At 58.4% G+C, this 26,017-nt stretch overlaps 1 protein-coding gene across 5 annotated transcripts in view; it reads right to left on the bottom strand.

The window, feature by feature from the left end:
- Positions 1-278: 278 nt before the first annotated feature.
- The window catches only part of ZC3H7B (zinc finger CCCH-type containing 7B), a 57,673-nt gene continuing 31,934 nt past the window's right edge, over positions 279-26,017 (bottom strand). For 2 of the 5 annotated variants that reach the window (XM_059187095.1, XM_059187094.1), the window contains exons 7-23: positions 25,370-25,426; positions 20,612-20,654; positions 19,900-20,093; positions 19,021-19,342; positions 18,013-18,101; positions 17,106-17,268; positions 15,563-15,724; positions 13,400-13,605; positions 12,251-12,351; positions 10,778-10,959; positions 8,556-8,641; positions 4,949-5,082; positions 4,649-4,754; positions 4,396-4,504; positions 3,805-3,938; positions 3,508-3,671; positions 279-3,125 (exon numbers count right to left, since the gene is read on the bottom strand). In XM_059187095.1, the coding sequence (XP_059043078.1) occupies positions 2,879-3,125; positions 3,508-3,671; positions 3,805-3,938; positions 4,396-4,504; positions 4,649-4,754; positions 4,949-5,082; positions 8,556-8,641; positions 10,778-10,959; positions 12,251-12,351; positions 13,400-13,605; positions 15,563-15,724; positions 17,106-17,268; positions 18,013-18,101; positions 19,021-19,342; positions 19,900-20,093; positions 20,612-20,654; positions 25,370-25,426 (2,499 nt within the window). In that variant the 3' untranslated portion in view covers positions 279-2,878. The remainder of the gene's footprint in view (positions 3,126-3,507; positions 3,672-3,804; positions 3,939-4,395; positions 4,505-4,648; positions 4,755-4,948; positions 5,083-8,555; positions 8,642-10,777; positions 10,960-12,250; positions 12,352-13,399; positions 13,606-15,562; positions 15,725-17,105; positions 17,269-18,012; positions 18,102-19,020; positions 19,343-19,899; positions 20,094-20,611; positions 20,655-25,369; positions 25,427-26,017) is intronic. The other 3 variants (XM_059187091.1, XM_059187090.1, XM_059187093.1) reach the window with 3 other exon arrangements.

The following is a 26,017-nucleotide window of genomic DNA, read 5'->3' as shown; positions in this document are numbered from 1 at the left end:
TACACAGTACAGCTTGTCCCCGCCAGCCGCGGTGCTGCCTGAGCTGGGGTCAGCTGGGCTGCCCTGTTTACACAGGGACACAGACCTTCTGCCCCTCACCCCTTGGAATGTCCGCCTTTAGGTCTGCCCAGCGCGCCAGCTCTGCCCCACAGATACCAAGCAGCCCAGGCCCCCAGGCACAAGGGACAGGCAGGGAGGAACAGGAGCAACACCTGGGCAGGGGGAGGGGGAGAGGTCAAAGTGCACACATTTATTTTCTAGAACAAAGGCTAAAAGAATCAAGTTTCTTTCATTTTATTTTAAGAAGGACAAAAATTGTTATTAAAACATCTACATTATTATCAAGATACTAGACCTTATGAATATTTAATATTAAAGTGTGGTATTCTTAAATTTTTAATACACAGACATTTTAAAAGGACCATTAAATTGATTACTGCCCAGCTGAGAAATGCAGCATCCTTCTTTCCCCTACCCCAAAGGGACACTCACGTTGGGCACCTGCCCCCCACCCCACCATGTTTGAAGTCTCGTCTGCCCGCTGGCAGTGGGCACAGGCCCCTGATTCAACTCTCTCCAAGCCTCCCAGTCGGGGTCATGACTGAAATAATCACCCTCATCATTCAAAGTGGACTCCTGTCCCCACCAACCCCCTGCCTCTTGCTCTCTTCCCAACCCAGGGCAGGGGGGATCCATCTCTGGCCAGGCCAGGGAGCCCTAGATCCCAAGGGCCCCTGGGTGGGTAACAGGTCGAAGAAGAAAAATCTGGACTCTAATCCTATTCTTCTGGGTGGGAGACAAACACCAATCATTTCCTTTCCTGGAGCACTACTGCTCTCTCCCAGCGAGGCCAGAATGGTCTGGAAACTGGGCCCAGGCGGGGCCCCTCCCACCCCCGCTGCCAACCCCCCTCCAACCCACGGCTCTAAGTTCCTGCATCTGAAAAACCCCTCTTAATTACACCAGGATGGCTGCATTTTCTGGCCAAATTCTTTATCTTTAGCCCTCATTAGAAGTCATTCCTTGGATACCACACACATATATAATATTATATAGAGCGATATATTTAATACCTGTGTATATATGCATCACGGGGGCGACATATATACACACTAAAAACGAGGCTGGTGACGACAGACTGCAACACCACGGATCAGGGAAAACAAGTGTCATCGACATTCACGGCCACGGCCACGGCCACGGCCCTCACCTTGGGTGTGGTCTCTCCTTCCCTCCAGTCACACTGCCTGCACCGGGGTGCGGCCCGCTGGGGGAAGGGCGCAGGGAGAGGAAAGGGTGCATGCCATGGTTACTGGGGAAGGCTGGGCAGTGATGGCTAGAGAAACAGGGTTCTCTGTGCGCGGGTGCCCAGAACCACATCATCGCTCACTATCGATCCTTGCTTGAGGAGAAATGAGGGGCATTCCATTCTGTCTCACCCCCCCCACCCCGGACTCCAGCTGTGGTCCCCGGTTCCTTCCCGGGGGGCCCCACTCTTTGTGCCAACCGCGTGGGACAATCTGGAATGTCTTGGGAACCAGGAGAGGCTGGGTCTGCCCATAGGGAGTGGGATGGAGAGGAAGGGGCGCACGCAGACAAGTCAGACGAGACAGATGGGACAGGGCTTAGTGGCTAGGGGCAGGGGCTGGGGGTCGGCTGAGGTCCCAGGCAGCTGGCGGGGCAGGGAATCAGGGAAGGCCAGGACAGACAGGCACAACTGTACGTCCAGGTCTGGGGAGAGGAGGAGAGGGCCGTGCTGGGTGCCCAGCTTCGTTTCCCTTCTCTCCGTGCTCCCTGAGCCCCGCACTTCCCCTGCCTTCCGGTTCATCCTGCAGAAGGTGCGACCGTGGGTGCCCAGCCCGTTACCAGTACCCTAAGTGGGCGTGGGAAGTAACCTGCTGTCACACTCCCCACCACCATCCTAAGGAGGGGACAGTCCCTCTGCAGGGTGCTGACATGACCAGCCTCCTGAGCCTCCCTTCCTCAGCCCACAGGGGGCGCTGCCTGGGACCCAATGCCACACTGATTTGGAGACGGTCATGGACCTGCCCAGAGTGTGGAGGGTCCAGCAGACATCTGGTCTTCAACCTTTCGACTACAGTGTGCCTCCAGGCTCTACCCCGTGCCCTGGGCTGGAGAGCCTGGCGGATCACCCCCCCTTCCCGGGTCTTTGTCTCCCTCTCTGCAGTAAGGGCTTTTGGGTGGAGTCATCTCCAAGGACTCTGAGCACCTACAGTCCACATTCCGTGGCCCACAGGAACAGGGCTGGGCTGGTGGCCTGACTGGAGAAGCTCCAGAGATCATCAAGCCCAGCCCCTCCCACTCTTCTAACCACAGGGGAAACTGAGGCCCCAGAGGGCGAGCCACCTGTACTGTGTTCCCAGCTCCATCCTGGGGCTGCATTTTAAAGCTAATTGGGGCCTCCAGCCCTCTGTTGTGTCCTGATGAGCCCTCCCCTCCAGGGGAGGTGAGGATGGGGGGAGGGTAGGGCAGGGAGAAGACTCTCCCGCTGCAGATTCAAGTGGGGACCCCAGGCTCCCCAGCCCTGAGCTTTGGGCCCCCTTTAGGACCAGACAGAAGTTAAAGCTGTAGGCTGAAGCTGGAGGGGTTGGCCAGGCCCCTCCCTCCCCAACCAGAAGAGCCGGGGTTCCAGCAGGATGAGGACCCTGGGACCGCTTAGGGCTGCAGCACGTGCACCTGGGTATGCACACAGGTGGTGGGGGCAGAGAGGATGGACAGGGCCCCAGGGGGCCGGGGGCTGCCTGAGGAGGGCGGCCCCCCACCCCCAGCCCTAGCCTGCCCTGGACCTCCTATCAGGCCCTCTGTCCCCACCCCTGCCCCCGACCCTAGGACTTCACCCGAGGGCCCAGAGCTGGCCCTACTCCCCGGTGACAGCGGCGGCCCCAGGGGCTTCCGGGGCGGCACCAGCGGGATTCCCATCCTCTTGCAGCAGGAAGTTGTATTTGCCAAAGTCGTCGTCCCGTGGGCACAGAAGCATATCCTTGCGGGCCTTGGCCAGCTTCTGCTTCAGCACCTCGCGCCGGTCCAGCCACTCGGTGAGCTCCTCCTGCCCGTGAGCGCAGCGGCACTTGTCCCCATCTGGGCAGGCCTTGCCCTTCTGGAGCCTGTGGGCAGCAGGAGGCTCACTGCCCACGCCCCACACCCTTTCCACCACCAGCTGTGGACCCGTGGCTTAACCTCCCCCGAAGACAAGCCTCTCCCTGGGCACCTGGGTCCTGATGAAAGCTGGCCCGTCCCAGCCCACTCTGGGATCTGCCCCAGGGCTCCTGGCGGGGGTCTGGCAGTTCTGAGCCCACCCCACCCCGCCCTGCCCCCATGCTCCGCACACCCAGGAGCAGCTGTCCCCTGGAGGGACACCCCCCTCTGCGTGCTGCTATCTCCAGGCCAGGGAGAGCCAGGGCTGGACACAGGCTCATCTCAGGTCTACCCCGCTGCCCGCCAGGTCCCGCCGAGCCCGCCCCATGGCCCCGGCCGCCCAGGGAGCACCTGTCGCAGAGTCGGAACTCCCCCATGGGGAAGCGGTAGGCCCAGCCGCTGGCGTCGCTGTCGGAGGTGAAGACCTTCTCCTTGTGCTTCTCAGACTGGATGTGCTGCTGCCACTGCTTCTTGCTGTTGCTGTTCTTGCCGCAGAGCCAGCAGTGGTAGCCCATCTGGGGGCACAGCTGCCATGGGTGCCCACTCCTTGCTCCCCGGCCCACCTCCCCACCCCCTGGCCCGGGGACGCCGGCCCCGCCCCACGCCCTCCCAGATCAGCCTCAGACCCTGGCCAAAGCAGGCTGTTACCATGATGTCGGCGTAGTCTGTGGGCATCTGGATCTGCTTCTCCCCTTCCCGAGAACTGATCGGGGTCCCTTCCCCTGGCTTCCCTGGGTTGTGTTTCTTCAGCCACATGTCATAGGTCTGCTGCATGTCCAAGACTGGAGGGGAAGAGAGGTGCCTGGTGGGAAGGGAGCCTCCCTCCATTCTGCCCCCATCCCCCCACCCCCGGACCCGTGAGCTGGGGGCACCCCAGGCCTTGCTGTTGGGCTGCCCAGTCAGCAAGAGAAGACACAGAGAGGGAACGGCCTGGGGTGGCAAAGGAAGAGGGAGCAGGTGCTCCTGGGCCTGCTGAGAGGGTCTGGCACTGCGGGGGCACTGGGCCTGCTCTTGCCCTCATGCTTCTTCTTTTTTTTTTTAAAGGTTATTTATTTATTTACTTGACAGACAGAGATCACAAGTAGGCAGAGAGGCAGGCAGAGAGAGAGGAGGAAGCAGGATCCCTGCTGAGCAGAGAGCCCGATGCGGGGCTCGATCCCAGGACCCTGGGATCATGACCTGAGTCGAAGGCAGAGGCTTTACCCCACGGAGCCACCCCGGCGCCCCTCTTGCCCTCACTCTTGTTCTCCTTCATGAACGTCCACATGTCCCTCTCCTCCGGGCTGTGTGCGAAGGAGCAGTTCCCCACGTACTGGCACTTGCGGCCGTTCTGCGCGTGGATGCAGAGCTGCAAGGTGGGCGTGGGGAGAGCCGGCTGAGTCCTGCCACGGTCTGCACAGCCCCAGGCGGCAGGCAGGCCCTCCTGGGGCGCCTCAGTCCCCCCCACACCTGAGCTCCCGCCACCACCCTGCTCCCCGCTCCGGGCCCTCACATCGTATTGCTGTGGGAAGTTGCGAATGGAAGGCAGCGGCCTCACGGACACCCATTTCCTCTTGGCCTTCGACATCACCAGAAGGACCCGCCGCTCCTTGGTCCAGCTGCAGGACAGAGGTGGCTTGTGGGGAGGCCCGGGGGACAGCCCCGGCCTCCATCCTCGGGCAGCTCTGCTGGGCATCCCCCACCTGGCTCCCCGGTGCCCCCTCAGGCCCCGCCCCCGCCCGGCTCACCGGTGCCCCGCAGCCCCTGCTCCCACCCGGGTCATGGGTGCCCCCGCAGCCCCCGCCCGGCTCACCAGTGCCGGGCCTTGGCACTGCAGTACTTGAGGTCTTTGTCAGGCTCCACCACCTGCCCGTTCCTCCAGCACTGGCCACACACGAACTTCATCTGCAGGTCGAAGGTGCTGGGCCCGTGTGTCCGAGGGGCGCCCTGTGGGGCAAAAGGGCTGGGAGTCATCCAGGCTGACGCCTGGGGTCTGTTCCATAGGTGGCCTCCAGGAGTGCTAGGGCCACCTGGAGCCTTAGAATGAGCCAGCCCATCATCACCACTTCCCAGAGGGAAGTAACCTCCCCACACGAGGCACGCCCCCGGCCTCAGTGTGGGAGCCAGGCCTGGGACGGGCCCCCTGGTTCCCGCAACCACTCTCTGCCTTGCCAGGCTAGTCCCCGCGGGTCTGCTCTTTGGAGCTGCTCGCATCTCCCTGCGCCTGGCATGTTTCTGCACATGCTGTTCCCTCCGCCCGGAATGCCCTTCCTCCAGACGTCTTCAGGCTGATTTTGGAAACTTTCAAAACCCAGCTCGAGCCCCACCTCCTCTAGGAAGCCTTCCCTGGAGCACTCCTAAGGGGCAGCTGCCCATCCTAGAAGCTCCCACTCTACCTAAACTGCCTCACATTGGTCAGCTCAGCTTGACATGAGGCCCGGGCCCCGGGGGACAGCAGGAAGCCGCTCACACAGGAGCCTGCCTTGGGGGGTGGCACAGACTTCCGGGCAGCCCTGGACCCCCTCGGGCCCCACCATGTTCACTGTCCATCTTCTTCTCTAGCCTTGCCTTGGCAGGCAGGACAGCCTAGTCTTCTGCACCCCTGGGATGGGGGGGGGGGTGAAAGGTGGGAAAAATGCCCAAGCAGGCTTGTCTTCTGCCCCCTTCAACCCCCTCACGCAGCTAGGTTGGCTAACCTACTGCCTTTCCTGTGACCTAGAGCACCCCTCTCCTCCCTGGAGCCGCAGATGGGGGGGTCACACCTCCAGGCAGCGCTCTCCCCCGCAGGCTGGAAGAGGACACATGTCCCCCACCATGGGAGCCCCCTGTGTGCCTGGCACTCCCTAGTTCAGGGCCTGTCTTTGAGCAGGAAGGGGTTCTGTCTACGTGTGTTCACTGACCCCTGGCCTGGTGCTGGAGACGACTTGCAGCCTGGCTCGGCCCCAGGATGACCTCCATGTCACCTCGGTGACAAGGAAAAAGGAGACCTTCGTAACTGGGGCACGCAATGGGCTAGGAGTGGGCAAGAGGTTCTCCACACCACTCCAGATTTCCAGGTGTTCCACTGGATTCTCACAGAAGCCTGAGGGGACCCATTTCACAGATGAGGTAAGTGGGGACGGCTCTCATGGGCAGCCTTGCCAGTTCACTGAACTTCCCTTTTCACAACCCTAGAGCCTCAGCAGCTCCTGGCGGCAGCCCTAGTGGGGGTGGAGGGTACGTGGGGTCATTCCCATGTGACTGGATAAAAGCAGAGGCTCTGCGAGGTTGCTAAGCCACTCCCGGGTAAGTGGCCTGAGGACAGGAACCTGGCGAGAGGCAGGTGCTTGTGCCTCTCTGTGGGACGGCACAGCTGCGGAGCCGTGGGCACGGGGCCCGAGCAGCTTCTACCCGGGCTCACAGGCCTCGCAGGGCTGCCGGCCCCGCCCTCAGATGGCAAGCAAGCAAGATGCCACATGCCCTAGTCGTGGCCAAGCCTGGCGCAGAAGCCCTGCTCCAGAGCCAGGCCCAAAGGGGGTGTCTTGGGTGGGCTCGGTGGGGCCCCTGGCAGCAAGAGGGGGTGGAAACCCGTCGGGACACCTGGGGACCCTGGCGGCAGCCGTGAGGAGGAAGAAGGGGTGAGAGGTAGTGAGGGGTCAGTCCTCGAAGAGAACACTGGAGGTCCAAGCCAAGCCCCTCACTGCTTTTCAGCCGGGATCCTGGCCAGGAACAAAACCCAAACCACATGGCAGGGAGGGGGGAGGGAGAAGAGCACAGGAAGGGACAGAGGAGGGAGAGAAAGAAAAAGGAGCAAAAAGACAGGCTAGGGGGAGAGAGCGGGGGGGTAGATGTTCCCAGGGGACCAGGCAGTCCTGGGGGCCAGCCTGCCCTGCTCCCTGGTTCACTCCCACCCCCATGCTGGCCTCAGTGGGGCCCAGGGGGCCAGCCTCCTCCCAAAGCGACCAGTGGGTGGGCCTGGCCTGGGGAAGGGGTTGTCCCTCATGTGCAGATGGCACGGAGGTCTCGCCTCACACTATCTCTTGGGCCCGAGACCACCCGTCCTGTCCCCGCTGTAATCCAGGGCTATAGTGGTCCCCACCTCTTGGGGACGATAGGAGGATTAGGGAGGGCCCCGGGCCCAGTGCAGTGCAGGGTCTCGGCAAGCTGCAGCCTGGTCAGCGTCTGTGACCCTCACGCCCACCCAGAGACACACCAGGCAGGGATATGGTCCCCATTTTATGGGTGAGACATCCTCAGGAGAAGTGGGGATGGGGTTGGGTGGTAGGGGAACAGAGCGACATCAGAGAACCAGGCATTTACACCACTGAGTGTGCCCCCAGGTTAGTCTCTAGCATGCTCTGAGACTCAGTTTCCCCATCTGCAAATGCCACAGTGCCGCAGCTCATTTCTTCAGGGACACTGGACAGGGACGGATGGGAGGTGATACGACCCGTGGGAAGGAAAACCAGGATATTGACACGGGTTTCAGGGACCCTCCCTAGAAGACGTTTGTGCATTACAAAGGGGGAAAACATAACTTCACAGTAGAGAAACTTCTACAGGGCAGGTGCGTCTAACCAAATAATCACCACTAAAGGGACACACCCTCCTGAGGACAGAGCTGAGAACATAACACCAGCTCTGGGATTCTGGAACCATCAGACAATCCCAAACGAATGAGCCTTGTACAAGATAGCTGCTCTTCAAAACCATCAATGCCGTGCAGGACAAGAAAGGCCGGGGGACTGCTCTAGATTAAAGGAAATGAGCTGGGGCGCCTGGGTGGCTTAGTTGGTTAAGCATGTGCCTTCGGCTCGGGTCATGATCTTAGGGTCCTGGGATCGAGTCCCCAGTCGGGGTCCCTTCTCCTTCTCCCTCTGCCCCTCCTCCCTGCTTGTGCACTCTCTGTCCCTCTAACTTTTTCAAATAAATAAGTAAAATCTTCAAAAAGAGAGAGAGAGTGATTAGACAGACACAACTAATGAATGCAGTGTCACTTGGGATTTCGGGATGATTCACAAAATCTAACTAACGGGACACCATAATCTGAAAAATTATCCCAATGTTAGTTCTGTGATGCCATTGTCCTGTGGTTATTATGTAAGACTGTGGCCTTATTTTTATGAAACAGACACCAAAGTATTTAGGGGTGATACGGCATCACGTCTATAACTCACCCTCAAACAGTTCAGAAGAAGATATGTATATAATTGTACACAAATGTTTATGTGCGGATGTACACACACATACACGTAGGGTGAAGCAAGTGTAGAATGTGGTAAAATGGGTTATTATCTGGGGAACCTAGAAACGGGTACACAGGAATTCTTTGTACCATTCTGGTAATTTTCTGGGTACGTCTGAAAGGAGGCTCCATTACAGGGATGGAGAGTGGCCCCCGGAGACCGGATCCCACCCCCAGCGCCAACCCAGCGCCTCACCAAGCCACTGCTGGCCTTCCCGGCGTGGGCTTCCATCTGCTGCCAGTACTTCTTGGATTCCTGGACGATGTCTTCGTGGGTCATGCCTGTGGAGGGCGGGACCAGACACGGGCGTCCGTGAAGGAGCTCAGCGAGGAGAGAGGCAGGGGATCGGCAGGGTCCCACCTGGGCCCAGGCCCAAGGAGTCCCACTCCCCAGCCAGGCCCCGCCATGGAGAGACACACGGAGCAGGGAACACACTCATCCTCTCTGGGCCTGTCTGTTCAGTTGGGAATGGAGGACCTGCTCCAAGCCCTCACAGGGAGCGGGAGAATCCATGCAGCCAAGAGTGGGGAGATGCAGGAGAAAGGTGTTGGGCCTGCGGCAGGGTAGGGGGACGCCCCTGCCCTCATGCCAGGGTCTCCCCAGCTACTCAGCCCCCCTCCCTCAGCAGGGTCTCAGGCCTGACTGCTGCTTGGCAGCCCCTAGCCCACTGTTTTCAGGGCTCCACACCTGGCCCAGCCTGGCTCACTAGCTTGATGAGGGGCCACTGCTCTTTGCTTAAGGTCAGCAAAGGGCCAGACACCCGAACCTGGTGGCCCAGACCTTCCTAGTCCAACTGCTGACGGTGGAACCCAGCCTCTGAGGCACAGCTTGGAGCCTCTCCCGTCTCCTCCAGTCCCTTTCTCAGACTGATTTCCTTTTGACCTTGTCCTATGGATACTGCTCCATGGTGACCGCTGGTCACTGGAGACTTACTCTGGGCCAGGCACTGTACCTGATACCCATTTTCTTGCTGAGGATTCCCCAATACAGCCCAGACCTCACCTGTGACTTCCAAACTTCCCCAGCCAGCTGCCTGCTCCACATTTCCACTTGACGTCCAAGAGGCAGCTCAAACGCCCTTCGTCCCACACTGAGCCTAATGGGATGCGCCCCCCCCAAACCTGGTCCTCCTACAGCCTCCCCTTCTGAGAACAGACCAACCCCATCCTTCCAGTTACTCTGCTCAGAAACCGTGCGGTGACCTGGATGCCAGGTCTCCTATTTGTCTCCTATTTCATATCTGCTCCATCGACAGCAACTGCTGGCTCCACCATCAACATATCCCTAGGATGGGCTCACTCCTTCCGCCGCCGCCACTGTCGCCCTGGCCTGGGCCATACCTTCCCTGCTCCCCCACTGTTCGCCCTCACCCCTCTATTCTCCACCCAGGAGCCAGAGCGACTTTTAAAAAATATTGATCCATCATATACCTCCACCCCCCGCCCAATCCCTCCAGACCCTGCATATTCAGAACAATCCCGACTCTATGCACGACCTAGAGACTGCTACACCCTTGGGTCCCTACCAACCTCTTCCTGCCAGGCACTAAGCAGCTCCGCTCTCCCGGGCAGTGTTTCTGTACCAAGCTGACTCCTGCCTCAAGGCCTCCAGCCTTGCTCTTTCCTCTGCCCGGCGTGCCCGCCCTACCCTTCCTCGCTCCAACACCACCTCCCCAGGAGGCCCTCCCTGACCGTCTTATCCCGAATGCCCCAGCCTGAGGCCCTCCCTAGCCCTTTGCTTTGCTTTACTTTCCTCTCAGCGCTGAGCACGTCTGAAATTACATAAGCCTGTTTCATCAACTCGAAGAGGACATCAATTGTCAGATGCACCGTTATTTTATGTTACATCCAAAACAGTGCTGCTAAATTGCATTACAGCACACAGTGGGGGAAACCTGTGTCCTAGAACAGATGGAACGTGGGATTTATACTACTGGTTACACGGCCTGCCTTGCCCTTACTTATAGATCGCAGATGTTCCCGGAGAGCAAGGACCGGAGCTGGAGGCAGACCCTTAACCGCTGAGCCGCCCAGGCGCCACAAGGTGGAGGGTACGATCACCAGGTCACAGGGGTCGACAAATGGAGACTCAGTGAGGGGAAGTGACCCACTGGTGACCAACCGGGCAACGGGGCTCTGCCTCCTCTCCCTTTCTACGTGTGTTCCCCCGGCAGTGCTCGGTCCAGGGAAAAACCCAAGATCTTTCTGGAGTGGGAGGCTCCCTGAGAGCAGAGCCTTTGTGTCCTTTGTGATCTCCCTGATGTCTGGGGGGTGGGGGGACAGCTCCTGCAGAGCCCCCCCCCAGTAACTGCCCCTTGTGACCTCCCTCTGCCACCTGCCCAGGGCTGGCCCATCTACCCTCGGGCCAATCCCGTGCCTCTCCCCTACCCCCTGGCTGCCCCTGCCCAGCCCCCTCACCTGAGTACTGCTGCAGCAGCCAGACTTTGAGCTCGATGAAGCTGTGGGCGAAGTGGCAGCTGTCTTCCCGCAGGCAGCCGTAGCGCACCTCGTGGCGGCACACGTCAAACTGGAAATGCTCCTGGAACTGGCGGATCTTGGAGTACTTGAGGGAGGTGGAGCGGACGATGTGCACCAGGCACCTGGCAGGCAGAGGGCAGGGGGGAGGGGCACGATGCAGGCTGGAGTCCCTCAGGTACAGCGCAAGCCTAAGGAGAGGGGCTTCCTGCCCTATTAAAAGGCTTCCAAAATAGGACAGCACGGTAGGCAAGAGGTGGGGGTCCTACACTCAGGCCGTCCTGGCGGTGTGTTCCTTTCCTGGCCTCAATCCAGGGCCAGCTCCAAGGTGGCACTGCCAGCGGGAGGCCACAGATCCCACCTGCTAGGAGGCTGGGAGAAGGGAGTGCCGGCGGGGGGGGAGGGGATCAGATGGTGGGGAAAGACAAGCAGGTTCCCAGCCTGATGCCCCAGAACCAGAGAAGCAGGATTCCAGCACCTCCTCTGGGACAGCATTTTATTTTATTTTATTTGTTGTTGTTCTCTAGTTTGTATTTCATAATCATAGAGGTAACTCTGCAGGTTGCGATCTGGGGGTCGTGGGCCAGAGCCCCGCGTGGGGCTCCTGCCTAGCGTGGGGCTCCCGCCCAGCATGGACTCTGCTTGAGACTCTCTTTCCCTCTGCCTTGACCCTTCCCACTCATGTTTTCTCTCTCTCTCAAATCAATCAATCAATCTTAACACACACACACACACAAAACCGTTAATTCTGCAATCCAGCCAGATTCGGAGGGGAGTAAGGAAAATACAGAACCCATAGAACCGCAGGGACAACACAAAGATGATAGGGTATTTTGAGCCGCTGGGGGCAAGGGGTGCTCTCCTGAGCTACAGAAGGAATAGTCTGGTGGTTAAGATAAAACACAAGTCAAATATATTAGAATTGTGGGACAGGATTTTAATGACGATAACGACAACCCTAGAAGATTGGCTTCATCATCAACTTCCCAGACAGGAAAACCAAGGGCCACAGGACATGAAACAGGCATTGACCAGGCTGGGAGAGGACCCAGGTTTGTCTGACTCAGGGCCCAGGGCTCTAATCATCCATGTGGGGGGAGCCAAGGGGAGTCAGAGGGAGCAAAGGTGGGTGCCAGGCCTGACCAAGACCCTCCTACTCATTGTCTGCTGCCAATGTCATGGGAGTGGGGGGCACCGGATGGGAGTCAGAGAAGTGGCCTCTCACGTGCCTACTGAGTGAGCTACTTCCAAGCCCCATCAGTACAACAGAGACTGTAAGATGCTGGCTCTGAGCCCTAAATTCTGCACCTCGCCTTGGCACCCTAGATCCACCCATCAGTTGCTCCCCAGGGATCTGAACCACCCCGGCTCTCCGTGGGCCTTTGCTCCTAGCCCCAGGCTGTGGGTCCTACTCACTTGTTGTTGTAGAAGCTGTGCTTGGCAGCCAGGTTGGAGCAGACCGACGGGGAGTCCTTGGTGCCTTTGCTGATGATCCGGGGCTTACTGTCAAAGCAGATCTGCCCGGGGAGGAGAGGGGCTGGGACCTAGTACAGCCACCCCGGGAGGGGTAGACTGGGTCCCCGCTAGCCCTGCTCTAAGTCAGGGGAGTGAGAAAGGGCACCTCAGGCTCTGTGGCTCCCACGTCTCTGACTCTGGCCCCTGGATAGCCTGGGCTGTGTCTCTGGGGTCCCACCACTCCAGATGCCTGGGGCAGGGTGCAACTCTAGGTCTCTGGGCCTGAGTTTCCTCAGCTGGAAACTGGGGTGACCGTGCCTGCTGTCCCACAGGTCCACTGGGAAGCTCAGAAAGGACACAACAGAACTGCAAATGCTTTGGAAAGTACATGCAGCTGTTGGCTGGGAGCTCTGAAGGGAGCGGCCAGTCCACCTGCTCTGAGAGTTGCGGGGGGAAGGGCTGGCTGTGCACTGGGTCAAGGTTGGGCTGAGCAGCACCAACCCTGCCAGCAACCTGGATCCAGACCTCTGGCTCCACGTGGAGAGGGATCTGACCCTGACACTGCCCTCAACATGCTCCGATCAGGCAGGGAAGCCGGGGGCCAGCAGGGTCTGCTGTGGCAGCTCTGGGGAAGGAATTTATGACAACTTGGCAGAGCTGCTGGGATCAGAGCTGAGCCTCAGAGCGTCCAAGATATGGGAACACAGGGAGGGCACTCCCAGGAGAGGGGACAGCCTGGATACAGGCAGGCAAGTAGGCAGGGAGACGTGCTAGGCACCGGAGCCCGCACAGCTGGACAAGGAGATGTGGGGAGGGCAAGTACGTACAGCACCTGGTGCCCACCCTGGCCTCTGATGGCCATTTGGAAAGAGCAGGCAGGACTCTCTTTCTTTTCTTGAGCGAGACAGGGTCCTATGGGCCTTTCTGGCAGTCCAAGCACCTACTGATTCTCAAGTCAGGCCTCCCAAACGGCCAGGTGCCAGGACTGACATCTGATAACAGGGCACTCCAGGGAGCCCCTCCCCAGTGCCATCCACGCCATTGACTGTGGGGTGGCAGGCAAGTGGGACAGCACAGTAGGCAAGAGGTGGGGGTCCTCACAGCGGGTACCTCACAGAGGAAAGTGAAGATGCCCTGGTGCTCCTTAAGGAGCTTGGCGATGGTGAGGCTGCCGCGCTTGACGCCCCCCAGCGGGTCAAAGAGAAGGTCACGGTTGAGGGTGCCCTTCCGCTCCTCTGTCCACACGTCGATCTCCTCCTGATGGTAGGCGAAGGTGCAGTTATCCCCGTACTTACAGTCCTGCTTGTTAATCATGTCTGCAAAGAGGCAACAGGACACACGTTCTGCCAGGCGGGACGGTAGCCCGCAGAGCCCCCAGGACCTCTGCTGCAGCAGGCGGGACTCAGGCTCATCCCTACTGTGGCCGGGGACTCGGGTGGGGCCAAGCCACAGAGCTGGGGAAAGCCCTTCCCAGGCCAGGTCCCTCCTCCGCTCCACACCCATGCTGAGGGCAGTGCCTGCCTTTTCCATCCACCGAGGATGCGGTCATCGCACTCTACCACCCCACAAAGCTGCCTTCTGGGGGTCGGGCAGGATGAGAGGTAGGATGAAGGGCTTTGCAGATGAACACAGCCTCGAAATAAACACACGGGATTTTACTCTCATTATGCACCAGGAAAATACCACTGGTTAAGGGCCTGGGCCTTGGAATCTGGCAGACTTGGGCTGGGAGTCCCTGTTATTCCTCAGCTGTCTGTCCCATAAACAGAGACCATTGGGTTGTTGTACAGATTAAGTGAAATAATAAAGCCCCTGGGGACCAAGGGCGCCTGGCTGGCTCAATCGGTAGAGCATGTAACTCTTGATCTCGGGGCCGGGAGTCCAAACCCCACGCTGGGTGTGGAACCTACTTTAAAACAGAAAGCATGGGGCACCTGGGTGTCTCAGGCCTTAAGCATCTGCCTTCAGCTCAGGTCATGATTCCAGGGTCCTGGGTTCAAGCCCCAAGTCAGACTCTCTACTCAGCAGGAAGCCTGCTTCTCCTTCTCCTTCTCCCACTCCCCCTGCTTGTATTCCCTTTCTGGCTGTCTCTCTGTCAAATAAATCTTAAAATTAAATAAATAAATAAATAAATAAATAAATAAAAATACAGAGAACAAAAAACAAAAAAATGCTCCTGGAAACCAGGGAGTTGGGAGGGCAGCAGGCTCACAACCTGGAGCCCTGCCATCTCCTGGTGGCGGAAATGGTTTTTCTTTCTCTCCCCTGCTCACACTCTAAGTCTGCCCTGCCTCACCCTTCTGCCAGGCTGCTGGCACACAAGGACAAGGGAGCCAGTGGACAGATGGTCACCACTGGCTGCTCTGTGCCCGAACCAGCTCTGCACCGGGCGGGGAACCCTGTATGGAAAGGCTTCCCAAGATCTGGGTGCTGCTTGATCAAGTTCAAGATCAAGATCAAGTGTGCAAAGGAGTCCGGGTTCTGGGTGCTTACAGACGGGGGACTTGTAAGCCTCAGAGAGTATGGACTTCATCTACACTGGCCAGGGGAGGGCTGACTGAGGCCTTCAAGCCCAGAAGCGACATGTCCTTAAGATCCTGCTGGGAGGACAGGTCGCTGGTCCAGAGAGCCTAGGGCTACAGCCTCCGGCTGGGTTGAGGGACAAAGGCGGAGCCTCCTGAAGCCTCAGCTTCCCAGCCCTGAGTTGTGAGGATGCGTGATGGTGGGTACAGAAGGGCGACACTAGAAGTGCCCAGCAATGTCGTGACTACTTGTAGAGAGCCGTGAAGACTGCTCCAAGACGCTTGCTTGGGAAATCGAAGTCGGCAAGCAAGGTACCCGACAAACGTCCATTAAATACCGGCCATGTCGCCGTGAGCCAGAAGTGGGGACAACGGCAACACACTAACATTTAAAAGCTAATACTTATCAATCCGTTTACTCTACTATGTACCAGTCCTATGTGCTTTACGTGGCTTCTCCCCACATCCTTCCCACAGTCCTTCGGGCCCCTGCAGCTGTGACAGCAACCGCTCTCCACGGACTGCCTGGCTCTCACGCTCAGTAGGGGCTTTCGCTGGAATGGAACATCTCAAATGTTCTCCCCCAGTCTGTGGAGCTGTCAAGACAGGGCCTAGATGCTCATTCTGCTGTGGGATGACTCCTCGATGAATGTCTTCCTCCGCCCACCGGTGAGGAAGGGCAGAGCCAAGGCTGGGTGTGAGAGGAGCTAGGCCCTGGCCACACTGCCGGCCCCCGCCACGGCGCACCCACCTTTGCACAGGTAGTAGGAGCCCACAAAGCTGGTCTTGGTGGGCCGGGGCCGGATCCGCTTCCAGGTCTGGTCCTCGGAGCTCCGGAGCCGGCCAAGCAGGATGTCCCGCTTACACTTGTGTTCAAGGCCCTCGCGGTAGGTGTAGTCGCCTGCCTTGGGCCCTGCAGGGACATGTGGACAGAGACAGATTTCAGGTTGAGGGCTGAAGGGTGACAGCTGATGGTCTCAAGCAGTGGGACTTGGACCCTTGCCTAAAAATCTCCCTCCGTCAGCTGGGTCTCCTTTCCTCGCCAGGTGCTCCCTAGAGACAGGGGGCCCCTCCAAGGACCCCTTTCTAGAACCCACCCCCCCTTTCATCACCACTCAGACTCTCCAGGATTTCTCTAGAAGGAATGAGGAAGACAGCACCTGGCAGAGAGCAGGCCCGTCCCTTTCTCATCCTGCGTGGAAGGGCACTGCTCGAATTCACGCTGCCAGCTCTGCTTCGGTCAAGTCTCTGACCCAGGGCCTCCTCCCCACTGACAATGGGGAAATAGCCCCGCAGGGACGCCATGCGACCTGGCCGTGCCAGCACCAGCTGCGCAGTCCACAGGGCGTGAGAGGCCGCGGGTGTGTGGACAGGGGAGGCAGCCTGAGGTCCGTGTGAGGAAAGACTTTATCATGGGCGCAGCCATCCAGCAAGATGGCGCCCTGCTCCCCGCCCCTGCAGGTCCATGGGTGTTTTGCTGGGAGGACTCTCAGGGGTGACATGCATGTGGCCAGGGGTGAAGGGGAAGATCCTGCAGTGTGTGGACAACAACTGGACAGCCTCTGAGGTCCTGTCAACTCATACCCCTCAGATGGAGAATCCTAGATTGCTAAGACTTTTAAACTTGGCCTCCCAAAATAATATTGCACTAAAACGTCCGGGATTCTGGCAAATAGTCTCAGACTAGAATTCTAAGATTCCAGATGTGCTGAAAACTGTCTCCCAGCATTGGGCATCTACTGTGAATGGCTTCTGTCACCTCCCTTGGATCTGGGAGCTAGGAATCTAGGAACTATATTTCCCAGACTCCTTTGCCTCCAGGGTTCCAGGCCAGGTTTGTATCCACCCAGAGAGATGTTCTTGTGGGAGAAGTGGATGGTGAATCGGAGGTGGCACGAGGTGTGGGCTAACGTGTTCCTGCCGCAGCCAGCTGGACGCCATCCCATGGCCGTGCAGCAGCCTCTAGGCTGTGGGAGGCTGCGATGCAGCAGCCCCTGACTCCCATGAGAGAGCGGCACAACTCAGCTCTGGTCCTGGGCTTGTGAAGGAGCAGCCCAGAGGCTGGGGAGACTCCTAGCTTCTGCTCCTCTACCCTTTGTGGCAATTTTGAAAGCCCCAGAACCCCATGTTCTACACCTTCCCCCAACTCCCCACCTGCTCAAAATACACAGAGGGGCTCCTGTTTTCCCATTTTCCTCTGACTGGTACACTAGGGCTCTGTCACCCCAGAGGCTATTCCGGATTCCCAGTATCTCTGGGCGGAGGGGTAGAGGAATATGAAGGAGTCACATTACCTGTTTTGGGGTAGCAGAGCTGGCAGGCTTGCTTGAACTCATGGGTGGCAGCCAAGGGGTTCTTGATGAGCAAGGCGGTGTTGGGCATGGAGGGCTCGGGCTGTGACAGGAGGAGGTTGGCCATCTTGGGCACCGGACCCTGGCTGGAGCCACTGAAGCCAGCCTGGGCACCAGAGGTTGGGGGGCTCTATGACCCCCCCATCCTACCCAAGAGCAGAACTGTAGCCCAGGATCCACCCCTTTCTCCTACCCTACTGGCTAGGGAATTCTTTAAATAAGGAAATTCCTTATAACGTGATCCAAGAATCTGTAACATTGGGATTGAACTCGCCTTGAGGGGGTGCGTGGGTGACACTAATCTTGGCCCAGAACCTTCCCTTGAGCAAAAGCCTAACATGAAAGCAGAGAAACAGGAATGGCCCCAATCGGGGCCTACGCACATCCGCTCCCCACTCCCGGCCTCTACTTCCCAAGCCCCCAGGGCATCAGCAGATGGGGAAAAAGGCAAGACCCAGAGAGGTTAGGTTACTTCCCCAGGGCCACACAGCTAGTGTCTAGGCTGAGGCCAGAGTGCAGAGGGCAGGCTGCCTGCTAGGGCTCTCCTAAACAGAATGAGATGAGTCCCGAGAACAGGGATGTAACTAACCCTGGAGAAGTAACTTAAGCCCTGAGCCTCAATGTCCTCTTCTGTCAGACAAGGTTTGGGCCGTGCCCTCAGCTCGCCCTCCCAGCATGTAGCTCAGTTTGGAAGGGCTAGGCAGAGGCCATTCTGAGGGTGCCTCTCCTTGGGGGGTGCAGGACCCCATCCCATGCGGAAGGCTCACTTCCACTCTGGAGCCCACCCCCACTTCCCTTCCACCGGAGAGGGCACAGGGTACCTGGTCACAGATCTGCGCCAAGCACTCACCGAGGGGGCTGGTTTCTGAGTACCACTTGAGGGACGATGGTCCTGTGAGTTGGTTTCCTCTGGGCAAGAAGACACAGGGGTCACCCGTCCTGCCCCGAAGGGATGAGAAGTTTTCTGAGGACTTTCTCGTAGGCATTTCTAACTTGTCGAAACTACCTGGGCCACACAGCCTCTACTGTTTGTGCTGATCTCCTGACCCTACCCTCAAGGCCACTGCCCAGGGGCAGAGCAGTGTCCCAGCCTGAGCACGAGCAGCCTGTCTTACACCTGCCTCGGCCCCCACTGCCCCCGGAAGAAAGCCCAAGCTCTCAGTGTGGCTCAAAGGTCCTCTGACACCAGCTTCAGCTCTTCAAGGCTCCCAACCCACCCTCCCCTCTTGCTGACGACCCTCCTCATCGGCCAGTCCCTCGGTCATGCAAGCCTGTGTCACCTGCTCCCCTGGATAGCAAGGACTTTCTCCTTTAAGATCTCCCTTAGCCATCAGTGACTTCAGGAAGTCTTCCTTTGGCTCCTGTGGCCTCCTGAGTCCCCCTGAGCCATGAGTGGCCTGGGCCAGGTCCTGCGAGGGCCCTGACAGCTCTGCTTCCTCTCTGGGCCCCTGGCACCCCGCTCAGAGTGGTGCTGAAGGAGCTTGTGGCCTGGCAGCCCTTCCCCTAGCCTCAGGATCATCCCTGTGAGATCCTACCAACCCGGTGACCCCAGGGCCCCAGAAGCCTGGCCAGAGAGCACTATACTGCAAGTTCAGAGTCCTGGCCTAGCCCAGCTCCACAGTCTGGTCTTGAACAAGACACCCAGCCCCTCTGGCCTCAGCCCCACACTGGGCTGAACACTGCAGGAGACAAGGCAACTCAGAGGCGGTGGCCCTGAACCATGATGGCGACAGAGGGCCTGGACCTCGGCTGAACTGAGTGGTGATCCCAGCTCCGCCCCCCCCCAGAGATTGGAGATGCTGTGGTACTTTGAAAACTGCCAAGGGGGTGGGGGTGCCCGTGCCCACCCAGGCCTTACCCACAAAGGAGTTGGGCTTGTCCAGGGCACCACGGGTTGAGCCAAAGCTGTCGAGGGCATCCAAACGCGTATCTGAGTACGGCAGCAGGTCGAGGGAGTCCAGTGCCGAGCCTGGGGGGTCAAGGGCGTCCAGCACAGAGGCAGCCAGCTTCTTGGAGGGGTCCATGACGAGGCCAAAGGAGGCCGGGGGCAGGGGGCTGGAGACGGGGATGGAGCCGCCCACTACAGGGGGCAGCAGTGGGGTCCCACCGGGGAACACAGGTATCAGCTGCGGCAACTCGCTGGGCACACCGCTGCCAGGCAGGCCACCCTGGACCAAGGACTGTGAGGTGAGGAACAAAGGGAGGGGTTGGAGGAGAACTTGACCACCCAGGCCTGGGCAGAGGCAGGCTCCCCAGGCCCCAGGTAGGCAAGCCAACCCTCTGTGCCTCAGCCCCCACCCATCCCACGAGTGGAGCCAGGGATATTCACGGTCCCTCTGGTTGTGCAGTCTTTTTTTTTTTTAAGATTTTATTTATTCACTTGAGAGAGAGAGCACAAGCAGGGGGAGAGGCAGAGGGAGAGGGAAAAGCAAGCTCCCCGCTGAGCTGGGAGCCTGATGCGGGGCTCGATCCCAGGACCTGGAGATCATGACCTGAGCTGAGGGCAGACACTTAACCATCTGAGCCCCCCAGGCGCCCCATGGTTGTGAATTCTATAGAGCTTCATGTTTATATTCCAAGCAGGTCCCTTTCCCTCCTCAGGCCTCAGTTTCTCCAACTGTGACATGGAGATGGGACCCCCCCCCCCCCCCCCGCTTGTGGGATAGGAGGATGAATATGCTGGGGTCCGGGCTGGGGGAGGGGCTCCGGGGAGCAGAAGGGCGGCGACTCGGCTCACCAGTGAGTCCAGGAGGGTGTCCAGCTCCGGCCCAAAGACATCCCCGTCGGAAAAGTCGTCCAGGCTCTCAGTGCCAGGGAGGGCCCTGCTGCTGCTGTCCAGGGGGGCCAGCAGGTCCAGAACATGAGGGAACAGGGGCATCGTGGGGGTAGAGGGGAGGGGGGCCGGGGAGCCTCGCAGGTCCACGTAGCAGTCTGTGGATGGGAGGGGGGGACCAGTAGCCATGGGGGCTCCTGCTTGGCGGTGGGGGGAGGTGCCCTGGGGCCCTAGGGTCCTCACACAGCACCTTCCCTCCTTTCCGAGCTCCAGTCAGGAGCCCTGCCTGCGCTGGCCTGACTCAGGGGCCAGAGGCTCAGTCACCAGAAGGAAGGCCACCACAGACCAGGACAGGGTCCTTCGATTCTGTGTTCTCTCTCGAAAGGACCTGGCTCAGGGCCTGACTATCCTACCTGGGGAGAAGCGACGCCTTCTCTAAGGGACACTTATCACTCTTCCTGGAAGCTAGTGAGGAAGAGAAGGGGACTCCCAGTTGGGGGAGGGGCTGGCCTGGGGTGCCCCCCACCCTCTCCTCCCTGAGAGGGAGTGTGGTTTCCTAGACCCGCTATTTCCTTTCATGCTTCAGGGGGTCGCTAGGGCAGGGAGCCCTCAGCTGAGGGCTGAGCCCTCCCTGAGGACCCATCCCTGCCCTGTGCCCTCAGATCAGGGACACTACCTGTTTCGATATCATCTATGGAGCCCAATCCATTGGAAGTTCCCTGTGGAGAGAAAGGACACAGAAGGTCAGGCACACATGGGCCGGGAGGGCCACGGTGCCTGCCCCTCCCCCATCCTGTAGCTGTTGCTGGAATGAAACCCAGGGCCGGACGGGCAGGAGCCAGGAGGCAGGGGGAGCGGGGTTAGACAAGCCTCAAGGCTTGTCCCTTTGCTTAGAGGGGTACCCTGAGAGGAAAGAGCTATAACCTCTGAGCCTCAGTTTCCTTGCCCATCACAGGATAGGGTCCATACCCTGGGGACGGTGGTTGGTTTTTACCCAGATGTGCCCTGCATGGATAGCCTGCAGCTCAAAGACAAAAGTGCCAAACCCGGAATCACCAGTGTCCCCTGCCCCCATCATGGCCCCAGGCTGAAGGAGTCCAGGTAGGATCCCACTGCCCCCCGTGCACCTGCTGTTGGAGGGAAAGCTGGGCTGCAGCTTGCTCTGGGGCCTGGCCAAGTTCCAAACCCTCCCTGGGCCTGCTCCCTTACCCGCAGATTAAGGATGGTACAGTCATCCACCTTCTAGAACTGTTAGGAGTTTGAAATCACTTGACATTTGCATAGAACCTAGGAAGTGCTTTCTGCCTGTCAAGATGTTGGCCTGGATGGACCCGCGTGCTGCATCTCCCCTGCCTCGTGTCCCCCTCTGGCTGTGGCCTGAGTCATTCCTCAATCCTGGCACATCCTCCTCTTCTCTGAGTCCTGCACAGTCCCGCTGCAGTCCTCCTTCCCTGGCTGGCCCCCAGGTGACCTCATGTCCTCTGCGTGCCCTCCGACGGCAGAAGGAGGACTGGAATCTCCCTGATCGCCATCCTGTCCCATGGACCCGCAGCGGTGCTGACAGCAGCAGGATGCGGGGTCCTGCCTCCTGTCAGGCCAGGCCAGCGCCTCACTGCCCAGTGAGCTCAACCCTTGGTCCAGGCACCCTGCAGTGTTGTCCTCCCCCAACCCCCCAAGTGCAAGGAGATGTCAGTCCAGGAGCCCGGGGAAGCTGCCACTCGGGTCAGAGAGGGGCTTGTCTGACTTGGGACTCGGGAGTCAGCCCCGACCCCAGACCCAGCCCTGTCCACTCCCGACCCCCACCCGCACAGAACACTCCTCTCACGCTGGAGCCTGGCCCTGGCTTGGCAAAGATGAGCAGTTCAGTGTCTCCGGTGTGTTTGCTGCCATGCCGGGTCAGAGCTGCTGCTCTCATGTGAGGCCGGAAGGAGAGGCCAGATGAATGATACTAGGGAAAGCCGTGAGCCTCCCTGCCCAGGGTGTCTAGGGCTCCCCGGGGCCCTGCCCACCACCCAGCTCTAGACTATCTTGCTAGGCTCATCTGTCCCTGCCTTTCCCTGCTATGGATACCCACCTAGCAGGTAACCGGCTGCTGGCTCCCCTGACTGCCTTCAGGTCGTCTACACAAGCACCCCGGGAACTGAGCACAATCATCTCTGTTTCACAGAGAGGAACCCAAAGCTCCAAGACAAATCATTTCTTTTAGGTTATGCCACCAGTTTGCAGAGACCTGACCTGTCTGCTTCCAAAGGGGTGCCAAGCGGAGGCACAGGACGGAGGATCCTACCGTCCTGCTCTCCGAGGAGCCTGTCGCACAGCCCGGCAGAAATGCACACACACACACTGCCTGGTGCGTGAGTAGGAGGTGAGGCTGGAGAGAGATGTCGGAACTCGACTGCTGGGGAGCCTGAATGCCAGGCAAGAGGATCCGGAGTTGATTACTTTTAAACAGACACTTTTATTAATAGCCACGGAGGGTCCCTATACTAGGGAGAGACCTAGAGACTGGTCTGTCAGAGTTCATCTTGAGGGTACAGGAAGAGGAGGCTAGCCCTAGTGTCATGCGGCTTTAACCAGGGCAGTTGCTGTGGGAAGGGAAAGAAGCAGGAACATCCCATCACATACCCAACCAGGGTCACCCCAGCACAATCCTATAAGGCGCTGTTAAAACACTATCAGCAGAAAACAAAAGGGAGCCCCCATTTCTTCAGCTCCAGGAATAAGGCAGGACCCCTTGATAGCTAGGAACTCTGAATAAGATCATCCTGAAATGACTTCCTGCCTCCCTATCACCTCTGGCGAGAGGAAAGATGAGCCCTGCATCCCAGCCTCTAGCTACCATGGCCTCCTGGCTATTGTCCCACACACCAGGCACATGCCTGCCTCAGGGCCTTTGCACTCACTACTCCTCCTGCCTCCTCCCCCAGACCTCCTCAAGGCACATCCCTCATCTGCAGGTCTTTGCCCCAGTGTCTCCTTCTCATTGAGGCCTTCCTTGCTCACTGTTTAAAACTGCAACCCCTCCCAACTGCCCCATTATTCCCCAGCCAACCATCTCCACGGCACTGATCACTTTTTGTTTATTGTCTCCTCCAGTTGCGCTGTAAGTTCTATGAAGGTGGGGCTCCTTGGCTATTTCTCCCTCTGTTGCCTATCCAGTGCCTCGATCAACTCTATGCTGGGCACATAGGAGCCGTCAATAAATCTCTTCTGAATTAATGAACAGAATCAATACTCTTCCCCTCCAATGCCTTCCCAACACTCCTGTGGTGAAGACTCAGCTCCTCCCCAGGGGCAAGGTGGTCTGGCTTCTATCTACTGTTCTAGCCCCACTAGGGCCTTGCCTCCCTTCCACTTGGTCCCTCCTACTCTCTTAGCTCCTCCTAGCCTCAGGGCCTTTGCACCTCCCTTTGTATCCCTCCCCTGTCTGAAATGCAGCTTCACCAGCACACTGCGCCCCTGCCTACTCCTCAACCTTTAGGTCTCATTTGAAAGATCACTGATGCCCAATCTAAATCAGGCTATTCCAGTGGCCCGTGGCTACCCACGCTTTGACTTTACAGCTCTTGTGATGGTTTGTAACCAGAAATTATCACACTAGTATCCATTTACCCTGGACTTGAGTGCTTTGAAGGCAGGAACCACGAATGTTTTGCTTACTATGTCTAGCCCTAGGCTCAGTGGACTCACACAAATCATCTAACTCGTTGAGCCTTGGTTTCTTCTTTGTAATAGGGGTAAGTAGTACCCTTTTAAGGCATTGTGAAATGATTTACAATTCTTCAGTCACTCATTCACTGCTATGGTCTGAATATTTTCCAGATGTTCAACATACATCAAATTCATATGTTGAAATCCTACCCCCTAAGGGGAGAGTATTAAGAGTGGGGCCTTTGGGAGGTGATTAGGTCATGAGGGTAAAGCACCCTAGAATGGGATTAGTGTCCTTACAAAAGAGACCCCAGGGAGCTCCCTCACCGCTTCCTCAATGTGAGGTTATAGCTAGAAGGTACCATCTGTGAACCAGGATGCGGGTCCTCGCCAGATACTGAATTTGCTAGCAACTTGACCTTGGACTTCCCAATCTCCAGAACTGTGAGAAATGAATTTCTGTTGTTTATAAGCCGCCCAGTCCATGGCATTTGGTTAGGCCAAATGTGTTTTTTGTTTGTGTTTGTTTTTCAGCATCCAACATATGCCAGGCCCCCAAATTTCTGGTTACAATCCATGAGCAGTGCTACACAGACAGAGCCATATCTGCCTCCATGGGCACCCAGAAGTCCCCAAGTTCAAGGATGTGCCTGCCTGACTCAGCTATGCCCCAGCACCCAGCCCAGGGCCAAGAAAGGGTTCCCTGGGAGTTTGCTGAGTGAAGGAATGAAAGCCTCGTAACACCCGGAAGGCAGACAGGCCCGCAGCTGCCTCGCTGTGCGATGTTTGCCAAGTCCCCTTCTTGCTCTGTACCTCAGTCTCCCCTTACGTACAACAAAGAGGCAGGACCCCAGCCTCCACCAGTGTTCCAAGGGCCTGTCCCTTGTCTTCCAGAAAGCCTCAAAGTCCACCTGAGCATGCGCGGTGAGCAATGGGCGTGTCCAGTGTGTGTGTGTCGGGTCCTGCCCCGCCCCCAGATGAGCCAGGTCTGCACCAGCGTCTTGGCCCTGGGAGTGGGGACATCCAAAAGCTAGGAAAATGCTGACTGCTCCTCGTGGATCCCGCGGTGCCACACTACATAGGATCTGCTCCCTTGTTCCAGCCGAGGGACAGAACACCCTCATTTCACAGGTTCGGAATCCGAGGCTCAGAGGGAAAGGTTCTGCTCAAGAACAGCTCTCACAGCCCTGCAGGCTGGGCTCATCCCCATGGGACCCCAGGTCTGAGCTCTGCCCCCAATTTCTGTGCATCTCCCCAGCAGCCACGTGGGCGGGGGTACCAGGAGGGGCCTCAGTGCGGGTGCGTGCTGTAGCTGGGTCCTGGAAACGGAAAGGCAGAGAAAGTAGGCAGGGGGAGGACATTAGAGACCTAGAGGCTGAGATGCAGAAAGGCCACTGGGGCGGAAAGCAACGGCCGCAGGAAGGGTGAGGAAGCCGAAAGGTCACTGCGACTCGGCCACCCGCCCGCCAACAGCTGTCACAGCCTGTCCCCACACTTTGGCCCTGTGGTCCCAGGAGGCCCCTCTTAGGAGGTGTGCTCTGAATCCCTAGAGCTATCCGTGAGTCTGGCCCAGGTCAAGGTGGTCAGTCACCCCCGCTCCCCAGGGCTGGTGTCTGGCTCACAGACTGTCCTAGACTAGGACAGCTGGAGCCCAGCCTTTCAGTGTGATGGCCCTGGACCCACTGCTGGGGTCGTTATGCCCCCAGAGAGTGAATCCGAAGCTCTCGTGACAGGTTGGCACTGGAGGCAGGGAGGGGGCTGGGGCTCCTGCTCCTCATCCTACCTGATCCGCCACGCCAGCCGCAGTGCCATTACTGAGCAGAGAAAATGTTTCCAGTTCCTGCAGAGATTAGAGAAGTGGGGAGAGATGAAGACTCTGGAAAGATGCTCTGGGTCCCATCAGCCGCGGGAGCAGAGGGGCCCCAACACGGGCTGCTGGGGTTCTGTAGGCCCCTACAGGGTCCTACCCTAAGGCTCCCTGCCCCTAGGCCGGCCCGAAGTTACCTGCCCTGTCTCGGGATCAGATTCGGGCATTTTCTTCCTGTAACTGGGACCAGGGCAGAGGACATCCACATAAGTGCTCCTACTGTGTGGCAGGCACCACCTCAAACATTCTTTCCTTGTGATCCTCCCACGAACCCCCCCGAGGCAGGCATAAGGATCCTGATGTTCCAGATGCGGAAAACCCAGGGGAGAGAGAACTAAGTTGTTCAAGGTCACAAATGACTCTAGAGCCATTCCCTCTTCCCCATGCAGCTTCTGACATAAAAGAGGTGCCAACTGAATAAACGTGGATCTCAAAGAGCCACACGGATGCCCATGTCTCCAGGATGCACCCTAGAGAGGTTATTCGAGAACACAAGGCCAAAGGACACCAGTGTCAACTCAGGCCATCTCTGGGTGTTTAAATCAGCCAGGGCAAGGGAGGGAA

This window comes from Mustela lutreola, chromosome 8 (assembly GCF_030435805.1).
Source record: "Mustela lutreola isolate mMusLut2 chromosome 8, mMusLut2.pri, whole genome shotgun sequence".
NCBI classification, from domain to species: domain Eukaryota; kingdom Metazoa; phylum Chordata; class Mammalia; order Carnivora; family Mustelidae; genus Mustela; species Mustela lutreola.
This window is presented reverse-complemented; position numbering and strand designations above follow the sequence as displayed.